Here is a 12,976-nt window from a genome sequence, read left to right on the forward strand (position 1 = left end):
TGCAGTGTTTCCAGGAGAAACTGAAGAGAGCAGTGTTGGAGGCCACTGGCTGGGGGGTTCCAGGTGCCAAAAATGCGGAGACAATTTTTTGGCATATGCTTCAAGTATTGATTCATGGTGAGGCTATGTGTTGGAAGCTCTGGGTTAACAAATTAAATACTTACCAGGTAACGATGTTGAATAAATGTTCATTCTCTTGAAGCTTATCATGTTTTGAAGGGATATACATAACCAAAACAGTTAAATAATGCCAAGGTTGCAGGTGACCAAAGGTCGAAGTGAATGATTCAGAGAAAAAAATCTTGGAAATTGTTAAGGGAAGGTTTGTGGAGGAATATTTGTAGGTACTTGATGTTTGATGTGCCAAACGTCAAGAAGACAAGACTCTGCTTCATCAATTCTGTTTTTTTATCAGGTCAGATTTCCTATAATAATAGCATGCTCTCATAAAGAGCAAACATGTTTTGCTTACTATGTGCTTCTGTTGTTCTACACCCCCCCTTCTTTTTTTCGAGTTGTACACTGATTCTCAAAGTCAGTTGCACATTAGAATCTGCGGAACCATAAAAGTACCTGGGCCCTTCTCCCAAATGTTTTGATAAAATTGGTATGGAATATTGCCTGAGCAGTGGATTACAAGACCTTTTAAAATAGAACTTAATCTGTAAAACAGCTTGAAAGATAGGTACAATTTACTGAGGCTCAGAGAGGTTAATTAACTTGCTCAAGGTCACACAGCTACAGGAGTTAAGATTCAGCATCAAGTCTTTTTGGCTCCAGAATCCACGCTTTTAACCACTTGCCTATTCAGGCCGTTTCTGATATGTATCAAAAGAGAAACAAAAAAAGGCCTTTGCCTACCTTTATAGCAAAGCCTTTCTAAAGAATTGTCAGTATATCTTGCCTCTACTTCTCCTGTTCTCTTAAATCCAGTCACATTTAATAAAATTGAAAACTCTTACTGTGGTTTCTCAGTCCTCTGTATGCATCCTAGTTACTTTTCCAGCTCTATTTCCTACCATTTTTTCTTTGTTTTCTTGCTCTGCTCCAGCTGCAATGGTCTCCTTACTTTTCCTCAGTCATGGGAAATATGCCAAGTATTTATCTGTTTTAGGACCTTTATAGTTTGTTTCTTATCTGGAATGCTGTTATCATATAACCCCATGACTGGTTTCCTCATTTAATTTAAATTTCTACTCAAATGTCACTATATTATTGAGGTCTTCCTAACATTTATTTATTTGTTGATTTGTCTGCTGTCTCTCCCCAAATGAGTGAATGAGACATTCAGACCTAAGTTCATAATCAGATGGGGGGCATACATTTATGTACTTGAAGCAGTGTTGAAGACTGAAACAGAATTTAAGCAAAGAGAAGGGGACAGATAAGTCATTAATTAATACTCTTGGAAGAAATGTACAGGATACACATTTTCCTCCAAAAGCATATTTCTACTCACACATAATACATGTATAAAGTACCTCAAAGATTTGGGAAAATATATTGTAAAAGGACTAGTAGTAAATACAACCCAATAATTCCATAACTAAGAACTACAGTCAGTAGTTCTGCCACTGGGTCATGGTATTATTGATCTCTAAATTTCATTTTTATGCACTCTAGACTTTTCATGGTGGGCACTGATTAATTTTGAAAATTAATTTTCAACTCTGCCTGTAGAACAAGATTTTTATTGCTCTCATTAGAGTAGCTAAATTAGAAAAAAGTATAATTTTAAAGTAATGCCATAAAGTGTGTACATATATACATACTAAAATACATATATGTATATATAAGTGAACAGACTTTAATATGCACTGATAGACAGCTCTTTGTTGCCTCCTTAGATGAATAAAGACCTTATTGCATATTTCTATTGTCCAGCTTTGTTGGTGCGCTTACCACACTAAAACAGAAAATGTTAATTTACTTGGCTGTCTTCCTTCTAGGCCGTAAGCTCCTTAAGAAAAAGGTTCATGTTTACTTTGTATTGCCACATCTAATACTGTACCTTCTCTATAATAGGTTAAAAGTTATTTGTTGAATAGATTTACATCCATAAATAATGAGTAATATTCATTCTGTTAGGTTTTCATGTTCTGTTAGTCGGGAGGGTAGTTTATAGAGCGCCTGTGGAAGCTAAAGTTTGAGTGCTTAGTCTACACCAAACGTTTACTTACTCTTCACAAAGGTACAGGGTTTTATGATACTCCCTTTTTTTATAGATGAAGAAACTGACTTAGAGAAACTAGCATAACCTGCTTGTCATTTAATGACAGATTTAAATAGGTATATCTGACTCTAAAACACATGCCCTTTCTGTTAGTAAATATTAGACTAGTTTTAGATGGATAGGAGGAGTAAAAAAGTAAAAAGAAACCAAAGATGTTTGCCTTTTGATACAAAAGAAAACTGAGATCAACTTACCTCCAAGTTTTACAGTTGGAAACCTTCTTTTGTTCTTTTTTACTGCACATCTTTTATACATGAAACAGTGCAAGGGAAATAGGAATAAAAAGCACTGATACATAAAGTGAATTATTTCAGCTTTTATTCTTTAATCACAAACTTAAATTTCATAACAATGTAATTAAAATTTTAAAGGTGGATAAAGACAAATCTGGCTAAGTAAACTAGCCAGGTTTCATAGGGAATCACCAATTAAACTGGAATTAGACCGTTAGGAGTAGGAGTTTTGGCATTATGCTTTGAAATTATAGCTAGCTTATCATTTAGCGCTTAAGAATGTTTAATCCAGTAGTTTCATCTTGGTAGTTTTTAGTTTTAACATAACCAAGGAACCAAGTGCGTGTAAACAGCTTTGCTAAGGAATATTTTGTGGTTATATCACTGTTACATGATAGTTCTTAAACGGATGTTCATGGGCATCGGTTTTTGTGGAAAAGTTTGAATGTTCTGTCAGTCACATACAGTTGCTTGCAGAACTTAGTGTACATGTGCATTTTTTTCTGAGAAGATTCATAGATTTTAGTAGATTTGCCAAAGAGGTTTTTTTTTAAGGCTTTATTTTTTACTTTAAATTTTTATAAATTGAGGTATAGTTGACATAATATTGTGTAAGTTAGATCTTCCCCTGTGACTCAGTGGTAAAGAATCCACCTGCTAGTGCAGGAGACGGAGATTTGATCCTTGTGTGGGAAGATTCTCTGGAGAAGGGAATGACAACCCACTCCAGTATTCTTCTCTGGGAAATCCCATGGGCAGAGGAATCTGGTGGACTACAGTCAATGGGATCGCAGAAGAGTTGGACATGACCTAGTGATGAACCAACAATTATGTAAGTTACAAGTATACAATAGGAGAAGGCAGTGGCACCCCACTCCAGTACTCTTGCCTGGAAAATCCCATGGACGGAGGGGCCTGGTAGGCTGCAGTCCATGGGGTCACTAAGAGTTGGACATGACTGAGTGACTTCACTTTCACTTCCCTTTCATGCACTAGAGAAGGAAATGGCAGCCCACTCCAGTGTTCTTGCCTGGAGAATCCCAGGGACGGTGGAGCCTGGTCGGCTGCCGTCCATGGGGTCACACAGAGTCGGACACGACTGAAGCGACTTAGCAGCAGCAGCAGCATACTTCATTTATAGTTATTATACAGTATTGCAAAAGAGTTTTTGACACTAAAAGTTTAAGAGATGCGGTTATAATGAAATCTTATTTTCATTCTAATATTGTTTTGTTGATTTATATATGAGACCAAAATGCAGAATGGTTATGTTCCCCAAAAAAACCTGTTTGCAAATTGAACTTTTACAAATTGAAGCCTTTTAGAAATTGATTTCATGTAATTTTAGATTGTTGTATAGTTGTCAGTCATTTTTAAGCCTGCATTATATTTCATCTATTCTTTTCCGTGCTCTTCAGATATTACTAAACTGTGTCCAGAGGGATTTGTCTTTTTTTATGATTTTGTTATAATTTGAGTAATTTTCTCTTAAATCATTAGACACTTTTAAACTTGAGGAATTTAGTCATTTTTTTTAATCTTGTTCTCTTGTATCAGCTTTGTCAAATATTCAAGATGTATATTGAAGATGAGTGTATACATTTCTTAAATTTATGAGAGAAAATGCCTTTTCATTTGTAAATCAAGTTATTGGTAATGATTATACAAATACTTGAGTGTTTTTGAAGTACAGTCTCCAAAATTAACTTTTTCATTGCCTTTTAGGTAAAAGGATTGTCATATCAACTCACTGAAGACGTAGGCTCACTGTCTTTGTCTTTTAAACTGCATCAACAATGAAGTAATGATATCTGAGAACAAATGAACACTTGCCAACTAACCGTCATCACGCATTCAAGTGATTGTGTTAACAGAAACAAGCTGCAGCAGACCCGCGTGTCAGTTAGTGTAGAGAGAATGCTTGTTTCGGGTGCTGTTTATTTAGAAACAGTTTTAGCATAGCACATTTAAATTACATTTATATCAAATGAGATAAAAATGAGTGAAGCCCCCAGATTCTTTGTTGGACCTGAAGATACAGAAATAAACGCTGGAAATTACCGACACTTCTTCCACCATGCAGATGAAGACGAGGAGGAGGAAGATGAGTCTGTAAGTGTTTGCTTAAAGACCAGTAAGCTTTTTACTGATCACTGTGAAGGGGAATTGATACCATTGGCTTAAACAGGGAAGACCTTTTTTTTTCCCCACATTGAAATTTGAAAAATTTTAAACTGAAAAGATGTACTGTGTTTCATTAGTAACGCTATTGACTCTATAGTGCTTCAGGAAGACAATTAGAGGTCACATTTCTAAGTTGTTTCATAATGACTGTTTAGTGTCTTTCAGTGATATGTCTATTATAACACAGGGCTGGGGAGAAAAAGTGACAAGGAGAAAGAGTAATCAGGACCATAAATCAAAAGAGTTCCTTGTATGTAGAAGTACGTAACAAATACATCAAGAATAAAGGACTTTAAAGGTCCTTAAGAAGACAGCTTAACCCGGTTCATTAAGTTTGCCATGTTGTCAACACAAGTGGTGCTTATTAACCTGAAGATATCCCTATTTATTAGCTGTTCAGAAGTCTAAACTGTGTAGCTAGGAGAAACGACCTCAAGTATCTATGGGAGTTCGTATGTGTATGTGTGTAAACCATTCCAAATCTTCAGTACACATTTATTATGTGTATTTTGCCATGGTTAGCTGAACATTTTTATTGCTCATCATTTTTGTCCCTTTACACGTACAGAACTGATTTAAAATACAAACTTAAAATATGTTTTTCTTATATTCCCAATTGAAAAGAGAATTTCATTTTAAAACAAAAACGTGTTATACTTGATTTAAGTAGTAAGTGTACTAAAAATAATTACTAGATGACTTCAAATTTTGTCATAGTTATTTAATAACAACTTTCACAGTGCAGTTACTCCTGTTTGAAATGCAAAATCAGGCTGTCACCCATTTAAAATCTATCCCACCCCACATCTCACCCCTAGGAAAAAAACGATGATTTTCAAACTTCATATCAGCTAAAACTTCTTCATCTTAAGTCTCATGTAGAAGTCCAGTAACTAAAAAATGAAAGCAGAGTTTCTCTGACTGACTTAGACGGGAAGGTACTATTGATTGTACCTCTGCTACTCTTGCCTCTTTGTTAAGGCTCTTCTGAGCACATTGAGAGGAGCGCTGATAAATCATGTCCAGTCTTCTTCCATATAAGGACTTTTATTTCTGCTGTGTCTAGAACTGCCCTTGGCTGTCTTCGCTTCTACCTTTCATGTTTCAGCAATATCAGATTATTTCCCACATACTCCATTTTGTCCTGTGCCTCTTTACTATTGTAAGTATTCCTTGACCTCTATGAAATGTCCCTCCTTTTTGGATACCTTGTGAATGATTTTTTATTCTTCAAAACCTCAGATTTCGTGTTGTTCATTCTTTCCCCTCTCCTTGGCTCTTTTTCCCATGAGGAACTTGAATGTTTTTTCATCAGTACTATTTCTATACTTTGACGTCTATACTTCTGTTATCATTATAAACTGTATTACTGTGTTCCCTGTTAGATTCAAAGCACTTTAAGACAGGTAGTTTATATATATGTAACTCTTCAGTGTTTAGCATAGTTCTTGGAATACTGATATTAAATTGAGTTCACATTGGTGGTGCATAGTAGTTACTTCCGAGGAGCTTGATTTGGTTCATTTGACCAATAGGTTGAGGAAATGATATGTTCTAGATTGTTCTGTTTTTAAGATATCAAAGATGTTAGGTTGAGTACCCTTGTTGTCTGGGGAAGTCTACATTAGGAACATCATAATGAGTTGTGTCAAGGCTTTTGATCAGGAAAGAATTGAAGAAAAACATAAAAGTGATCGGAGGGTGAAAGCAGATCCTAGGGAGGTGAGGATTTACAATCTTTGGTAACATCAAATTCAGTACCAATTTTGAACTCTAAATTTCATATGAATGAGAGGAGGCAATAAACAATGCTAAGCATGAAGAAGAACATTTCAGGTATTATCCAGTGTTACTTTTAGATTTATAATAAGAGTCTAGTGAAACACTTTTGAGCCCGGATTATAATGTCATATGAAATACAGAAGAGAGAAGAACTGAAATGGAAAACTGGACACAGCTTTATATTTGATAAAGCTCAAAGTATCTAAATGCAAAGACCTTAGGATGAATCTTGAATAATTGTAGAACCTCATAAGTTGTTTCTGTGTTCTACATTTTAAATTTTAAGCTGAATCATGGCATTTGAGCTGTAGCAGGTGTGCCAGAGATGAGCAACACTGTAAACTAGGAATGTTGAGTATGAAGATCGGGGTGTCAAGAGCATAGACACCTTGTTTTAGCAGTGTGGCTCTCTCTAAAATTTCCTCTGAAGTTTTCATTGGTGATCAACATACATTCAAGCTCAGTCTACAGAAGTAGTTTAACACTGCATAGCTTTGTAATGAGAATATCTTATTTTAGGGAACGGGATTCTTTCTCTCCCATTGTGCTTTTTATTTTAGGCCTTACTTGCTTTTTTTTTGGTGTGAAGAAGGCAAATAAATGCCCAAGCCAGTTAAAGAACTTATTTAAGTTTGAAATCTGAATGAAAATTGTAGTGGTGTTCTGAAACTGAAAAAAAATTTTTCCAGACCTTTGTATAAAACTATTTTTTTGTAACAACAATATAATCTTGAAAAATGTCCATTTGGTTAATTTGTCACTTTTATTGACTCACTGCATGCTTTATCTACTGCTGAGAGAGATTTAAGATAGCTGTACTAGGAAATGTTATCAAGTCAACCTTATTTTTGTTTTCTTTTTGTTTTAGCCTCCGGAAAGGCAGATTGTGGTTGGAATATGTTCCATGGCAAAGAAATCCAAATCCAAACCAATGAAGGAAATTCTCGAACGGATCTCCTTATTTAAATATATCACAGTAGTAGTATTTGAAGAGGATGTTATTTTGAATGAACCAGTGGAAAACTGGCCTTTGTGTGATTGTCTTATTTCTTTTCATTCTAAAGGTATTAAAAAAACGGGGAGGGAAACCTCGTCATTCTCTTTGACTACAAAACTAATAGATAGAATAGAAAAATAAAATTAAACTCACCTAGCCTCACAAATAAGTGATATTAACGTTTTTATATATTTCCAGTCTTTGTGTGTATTTTTTTAAAAACACATTTAATGTTATAGTGTATATGTAATTTTATATTTAATTTTTAACCTAATTAAGCAGTTTTCTTCTTTTATCTCATTCGTCAAAACTAATTTTTAATGGTATGATCATATGTCATCCTGTGGATGTAATATATCATACTTAACCAATATCCTAAAAGTAAGATGGTTTCCAGTTTTTACTATTAAAAATAGGGTTGTGATGAACTTTTGAATGTATATCTTTGTTTGCAACTCTTAAGTTTCTTGGGATAAATTATTGATTTTTGAGTATTATAAGCCAATATGTTTTGCCATACAGAAAATGATCTATCGTTCCTGCTATACTTATTCATACTTCATTTTTTAAGAACATAATATTTGAATTTTTATTTTGTTTGCTGTCTTTTATAAATCACACTGAGATATCAATTAAGCTTAAATATTACTTCATAGTTTGGGCTTCCCTGGTGGCTCTGATGGTAAAGAATCCGCCTGCAGTGCCAGACACTCAGGTTCGATCCCTGGGTTGGGAAGATCCCCTGGAGAAGGGAATGGCGACCCACTCCAGTACTCTGGCTTGGAGAATCCCATGGACAGAGGAGCCTGATGGGCTACATACAGTCCATGGGGTCGCAGAGTCAGACAAAGTGCACTAATCAAAAGTTATTAAGTGTATATCTGAAAATTTATAACCGAAGAATCTGAATTTTCACTTAGAACTCTAAAATATATGCACTCAGTTATATAATAAATGTATTCACATTAAATCATTTTTGTTACCAAACTATGTGGCCTCCAGCTGTGTTAAAGTTTCACTGTAGTTACGTGTTTCAAAAGCATCACCTTTAGCAATAAGGGGATGCAGCAGGTTAAAACTGTATTCTCGGAGATGAGATATGTATCGATTTTCATTATTTCATGGAGAAGCCAAAGCCCTGGTCTTCTTTGCAGACTGAAGTTACTCATTTCAGAGACTGTTGCAAGTTTACTTAACCTGGAGGGTAAGGTGTTCTTCCCTTACTATCACATGGTTCTTCCTATTTATTAAGTAAAAGTTAGTTATTTGCTTATAAGATCTAGCTACTACCTAAGGTCATATCCCATATGCTGTCTCTTTAACAGCAGCAAAAGTAGGGTAATGACTGTATAGGGGTTTCTTATTTCCTGAATTCTGTTAGAAGGCTTCAAACTATAGACAGTAAGTGATGACTTCTTAGTCATAAAACTGGAAGGGTTTGTGATTTGTGGCCAAGTGATTCTTGGTATAGAGTATTTAAATGTTAAAAGCTAAGAGGAATTTAGAAATACATCTTTTTTAACTAACCATAGCTTTTTGGTTTTTTTTTTAACTTCAGGTTTAACACTGCTTTCCTCTCTTAACTATTCTGATAATGCTACGACAGTGTCTTCACAGATACACTGTAGCATACTATAGTTAGATGCTATATGTGCCTGATGATTGTTACCCTTTTACTTAGATAAGATATGTATTAACATATTTTTGCTTAGGGAATAATAAGTTAACATTTATTGAATATTTATTATGCCAGGTATTATAATAAATGTTTCATATGGACTATTTTATTTAATTTCCCAAAAGTCTTTCTAGGTAAGACTGTTAAAATATTCCTTTACAGCTAGGAATCAGAGAGTTAGAGATATGAAATAAACTTGTCCAAGGTCACACAGCTAATGAAAGACAGAGTTAGGATTTGAACCCTAGTTTATGCTTTTAACTTCTCTCGTATCCTGCCATTCTTAATCATATATGTTGATGAATAAAATTGGAGTCTTTTAGTGTCAATACAGAAAGTGAAGTATAACCATTAAAATTATTTAGATTTTTTTTTTGATCCCTTACTATATCTGCCTTTGATTTGTTTTTATTGTAATTAGTAATTTTACCAAAGTCTAGAAATTTTAAGAACTTAATTTCTGGTGTGTTAACATTGACCTGGTATCAATAACTTCAAACATGTTCTGCTCATATATTTTATATTTAGAGCATGTCTGTTGAATGTAAATTAATTTTTCTTTTGCTGTTTTTAAAGATGCCTCAGTTCTTTGAATTATCAGCTAATTTGTATGTATAAGCATCAAAGTGTCTTTAGTGAGGAGTCACAAACCTTTTAAAAAAGACCGCCAGGTGATTGTAATACAATTGTGTTATTTATATGTAGATTTCTGGTTGTGTATGAGGTAGTCTTAAACCTTCTATCAGCTGAATTTGAGGCATCAACTGAACATATCAGTGCACTAAATGGGGTTATATAACCACTGGCTTGCTGTGCCTTACCAATCAAATTAAGAAAAAATAAGATTTTTTTAATAGTACAAGATAAATCAAGATTTATGTATTTATTATTCTGTGTCTTATTTTTAAAAAAAAGCAGTTATATGCATAATGAAATTAGTCTTTTATGGGATGTGGCATAAATTAAAGTTGATTAAGTTATAGATGTCAACTTACCTTGAGGTTGTAAAGAATATGTTAATAATATGTATTTTTAGGATTTCCACTGGACAAAGCAGTTGCCTATGCCAAACTCAGGAATCCATTTGTAATCAATGACTTGAATATGCAGTATCTCATACAGGATAGGTGAGTGATTAAGTTGGCTGAAGTAAAGAAGGAAAATTAACATTTATTCAGTATCTATGTAAGCTGGCATGGTACCAACACTTTTATATATATATAAATTTGTGGTATCCTTGAAATAATACTTAGTAACTAAATATTTATACCCAGTTTTATAGATGAAGAAACTATGGTAAAGTGGAACCATTTTGAGAAATGTTACTATATATCTTAGCAGTTCATTTAACAGATCAAAAGCATAGATGTTTAAGAGAAACTGTAAAATACAAATGCATTTATATATTGCATTTAATTGATGCTATTAATGGCTACCCTTATAATTTCACTAACATTCTATTTTATTCTGTGTTAGCTTACAGTAACAGATTATATATAAGAAAATGCTGTATGAAGTGTAAATTCTTATAGTTTTCTGTTTTCAATTTTTGTTTTTTTTCCTTTCTTCCAGATAGTAATGCTATTAATATCTGAAATTTTATAACATTTTTTCTGAGGTTTTCATATTAATAGATGTCTATATATTACAAATGTAAATATATGTGGGAGTGCATATATATGTGTGTGTGTCTGTGTCTGCATTCATTTCAAGAAATTTAGAAAATAAAATGAAGAAAGGCGTTTAATTTAACCCTGCCACTTCATCTACCATATTTTTTCATATAGAAAGCAATACATATATGAACTCACATTTTACAGAATTAGAATCAGTATTCTCTTTAAAGACCATAAACATTTTTCCATGTTATTAAATATTCTTTGAATAAAAGATTTTTAATACTTTAGGTGATATTTTGTCACTGTGATATAGGAACTTTAACCATTTCTTTTCATACATTTACATTCCCAGTTTTAAAAATAGTATTTTAATATGCCACAGAAAGTTTTGTGCATACACTTTTATTCTAATATTACTGAATATTTCCTTAGAATACATTTCTTCAGTATTTTAAATGACGTTTGTTTACTTTAAAAAAAGACTATATACATGACTTTTTTAGTGGTAGAAAAGTGGTAATATACTTTATGAATAGTACAGTAATATACTCATCGTGAAGCATCAACAAAACAATAAGGGTATTCTCTTTTTTCTTCAGGAGAGAAGTATATAGTATTCTTCAAGCTGAAGGTATTTTGCTTCCTCGTTATGCAATTTTGAACCGTGACCCAAATAATCCCAAAGGTAAGAGTAAGAAATTTTAAACAAGCTCTCTTGTCTCTTAACAAGACTTCTGAGCCACTCTTCTCTATAATTAAATAGAAAGAATTTAAACAACTTATGCATTCTATTCAATTTTTTTTTTAATGATCCAAATAGGCAATTAAATTTCAATTAAAATGGGACACTATGAGTTAGAAGGCTAACTAATAGACAGGAGGTGTATATCATATTTATTGGGTCCATATTTGACATATCTGAGAATCATAAGAATTTTTACATGCTTTATAAATTTGTATTGATTGGGGTAAGCGAGTCTGTAACAGTTGAATTGTTAGAAACTTCATGCTAGTATGCCACAACTAAACTTTTGATGAGTAAGAATTTTGAAATATTACTATTAATAGTTTAAAGCACCTTTTGCTTCATTTTCCTGCTTATTTACAGCATAGTATGTAAGTTACACATAGTGTAAAAGGGCAAGATAAATGCTATTTTGTTTTAATACTGAATGTTCTGATAACAGTATTTTGGAAATTTTAATGACCGTATTGTACATTAGAGCAACTTTGATTAAAACCCAGATACCAGCATTATAGCAGGTCCATTAGATTTTTGAAGAATACAGTTCCTAATGTCATCATAGATAATAAATGTTGGTATACGTTTGCATAAATACTTTTAATTAAAATCAAATCAAGGACTTCCCTGGTAGTCCATTGGTAAATAATTCCCCTGCCAACGCAGGAGACAAGGGCTTGATTCCCGGTACTGGAAGGTTCTGTGTGCCACGGAGCAACTAAGCCTGTGTGCCGCAACTCCTGAGCCCAGAACTGCAGCTGCTGAAGCCCGCACACCCAGAGCCCATGCTCCACCACAGGAGAAGCCAGTGTGAGAGGAGGTCCTGCTGGCCGCAGTTAGAGAAAGCCCATGTGTAGCACTGAAGACCCAGCGCAGCCACACACACACGCAAAAAATCAGTGCATCATCCACAGTTGGGTTTCTTTGTTACCTCTGTTATAGCGAAAAAGTCCTCAATAATGATAGTGTGGTTATATTATGTCTAGGTACTAAACAGTGTGTAACTTTTTTCTTGCTATTATATTTGACTTATAGAATGCAATCTGATTGAAGGTGAAGATCATGTAGAAGTAAATGGGGAAGTTTTCCAAAAGCCATTTGTAGAAAAGCCAGTCAGTGCAGAAGATCACAATGTTTACATTTATTATCCAACCTCTGCTGGTGGTGGAAGTCAAAGACTTTTTCGAAAGGTAAACCTTGTTAGCCTGGTGACTACTGTTCTTTATACATTGTTGCATAAATTTTACTAAAAGTGATCAAGTATTTAGTAAAACTATATTTAAGAATGTATCATTGAGAGATGAATTAATAAACTTGATGTCATCTTTTGTTAGACAAACGAGTCATCATTTTAGTTGTTAAATTTACATACAGAATACCAAGAAAGTTATTTGATCTTTCTACCTTCCATTTATGAATCTGTCATATGAGAATTTCAGGTAAAGATCACCATTTTTTTAGAAAAATAGCCTACAAATGAATAGTTCCTAGAAAAAATAATACCAGTG

At 33.7% G+C, this 12,976-nt stretch overlaps 1 protein-coding gene across 30 annotated transcripts in view; it reads left to right on the forward strand.

Moving 5' to 3' along the window:
• PPIP5K2 (diphosphoinositol pentakisphosphate kinase 2) overlaps positions 1-12,976 on the forward strand; it is a 78,190-nt gene that overhangs the window by 3,065 nt on the left and 62,149 nt on the right. For 24 of the 30 annotated variants that reach the window (XR_014057482.1, XR_014057483.1, XR_014057484.1 and 21 more), the window contains exons 2-6: positions 4,192-4,578; positions 7,301-7,496; positions 10,144-10,234; positions 11,326-11,411; positions 12,504-12,658. Coding sequence is in view for 27 of the 30 variants with exons in the window: in XM_081503632.1 (XP_081359758.1) it covers positions 4,465-4,578; positions 7,301-7,496; positions 10,144-10,234; positions 11,326-11,411; positions 12,504-12,658 (642 nt within the window). In the remaining 3 variants the exon portion in view is untranslated. Of the gene's footprint in view, positions 1-4,191; positions 4,579-7,300; positions 9,779-10,143; positions 10,235-11,325; positions 11,412-12,503; positions 12,659-12,976 lie in introns of all 30 variants that reach the window. The other 6 variants (XM_081503654.1, XM_081503658.1, XM_081503652.1 and 3 more) reach the window with 2 other exon arrangements.

The sequence above is a fragment of the Giraffa tippelskirchi genome, chromosome 6, assembly GCF_054371585.1.
Source record: "Giraffa tippelskirchi isolate mGirTip1 chromosome 6, T2T-mGirTip1v1.2.pri, whole genome shotgun sequence".
Taxonomy (NCBI): domain Eukaryota; kingdom Metazoa; phylum Chordata; class Mammalia; order Artiodactyla; family Giraffidae; genus Giraffa; species Giraffa tippelskirchi.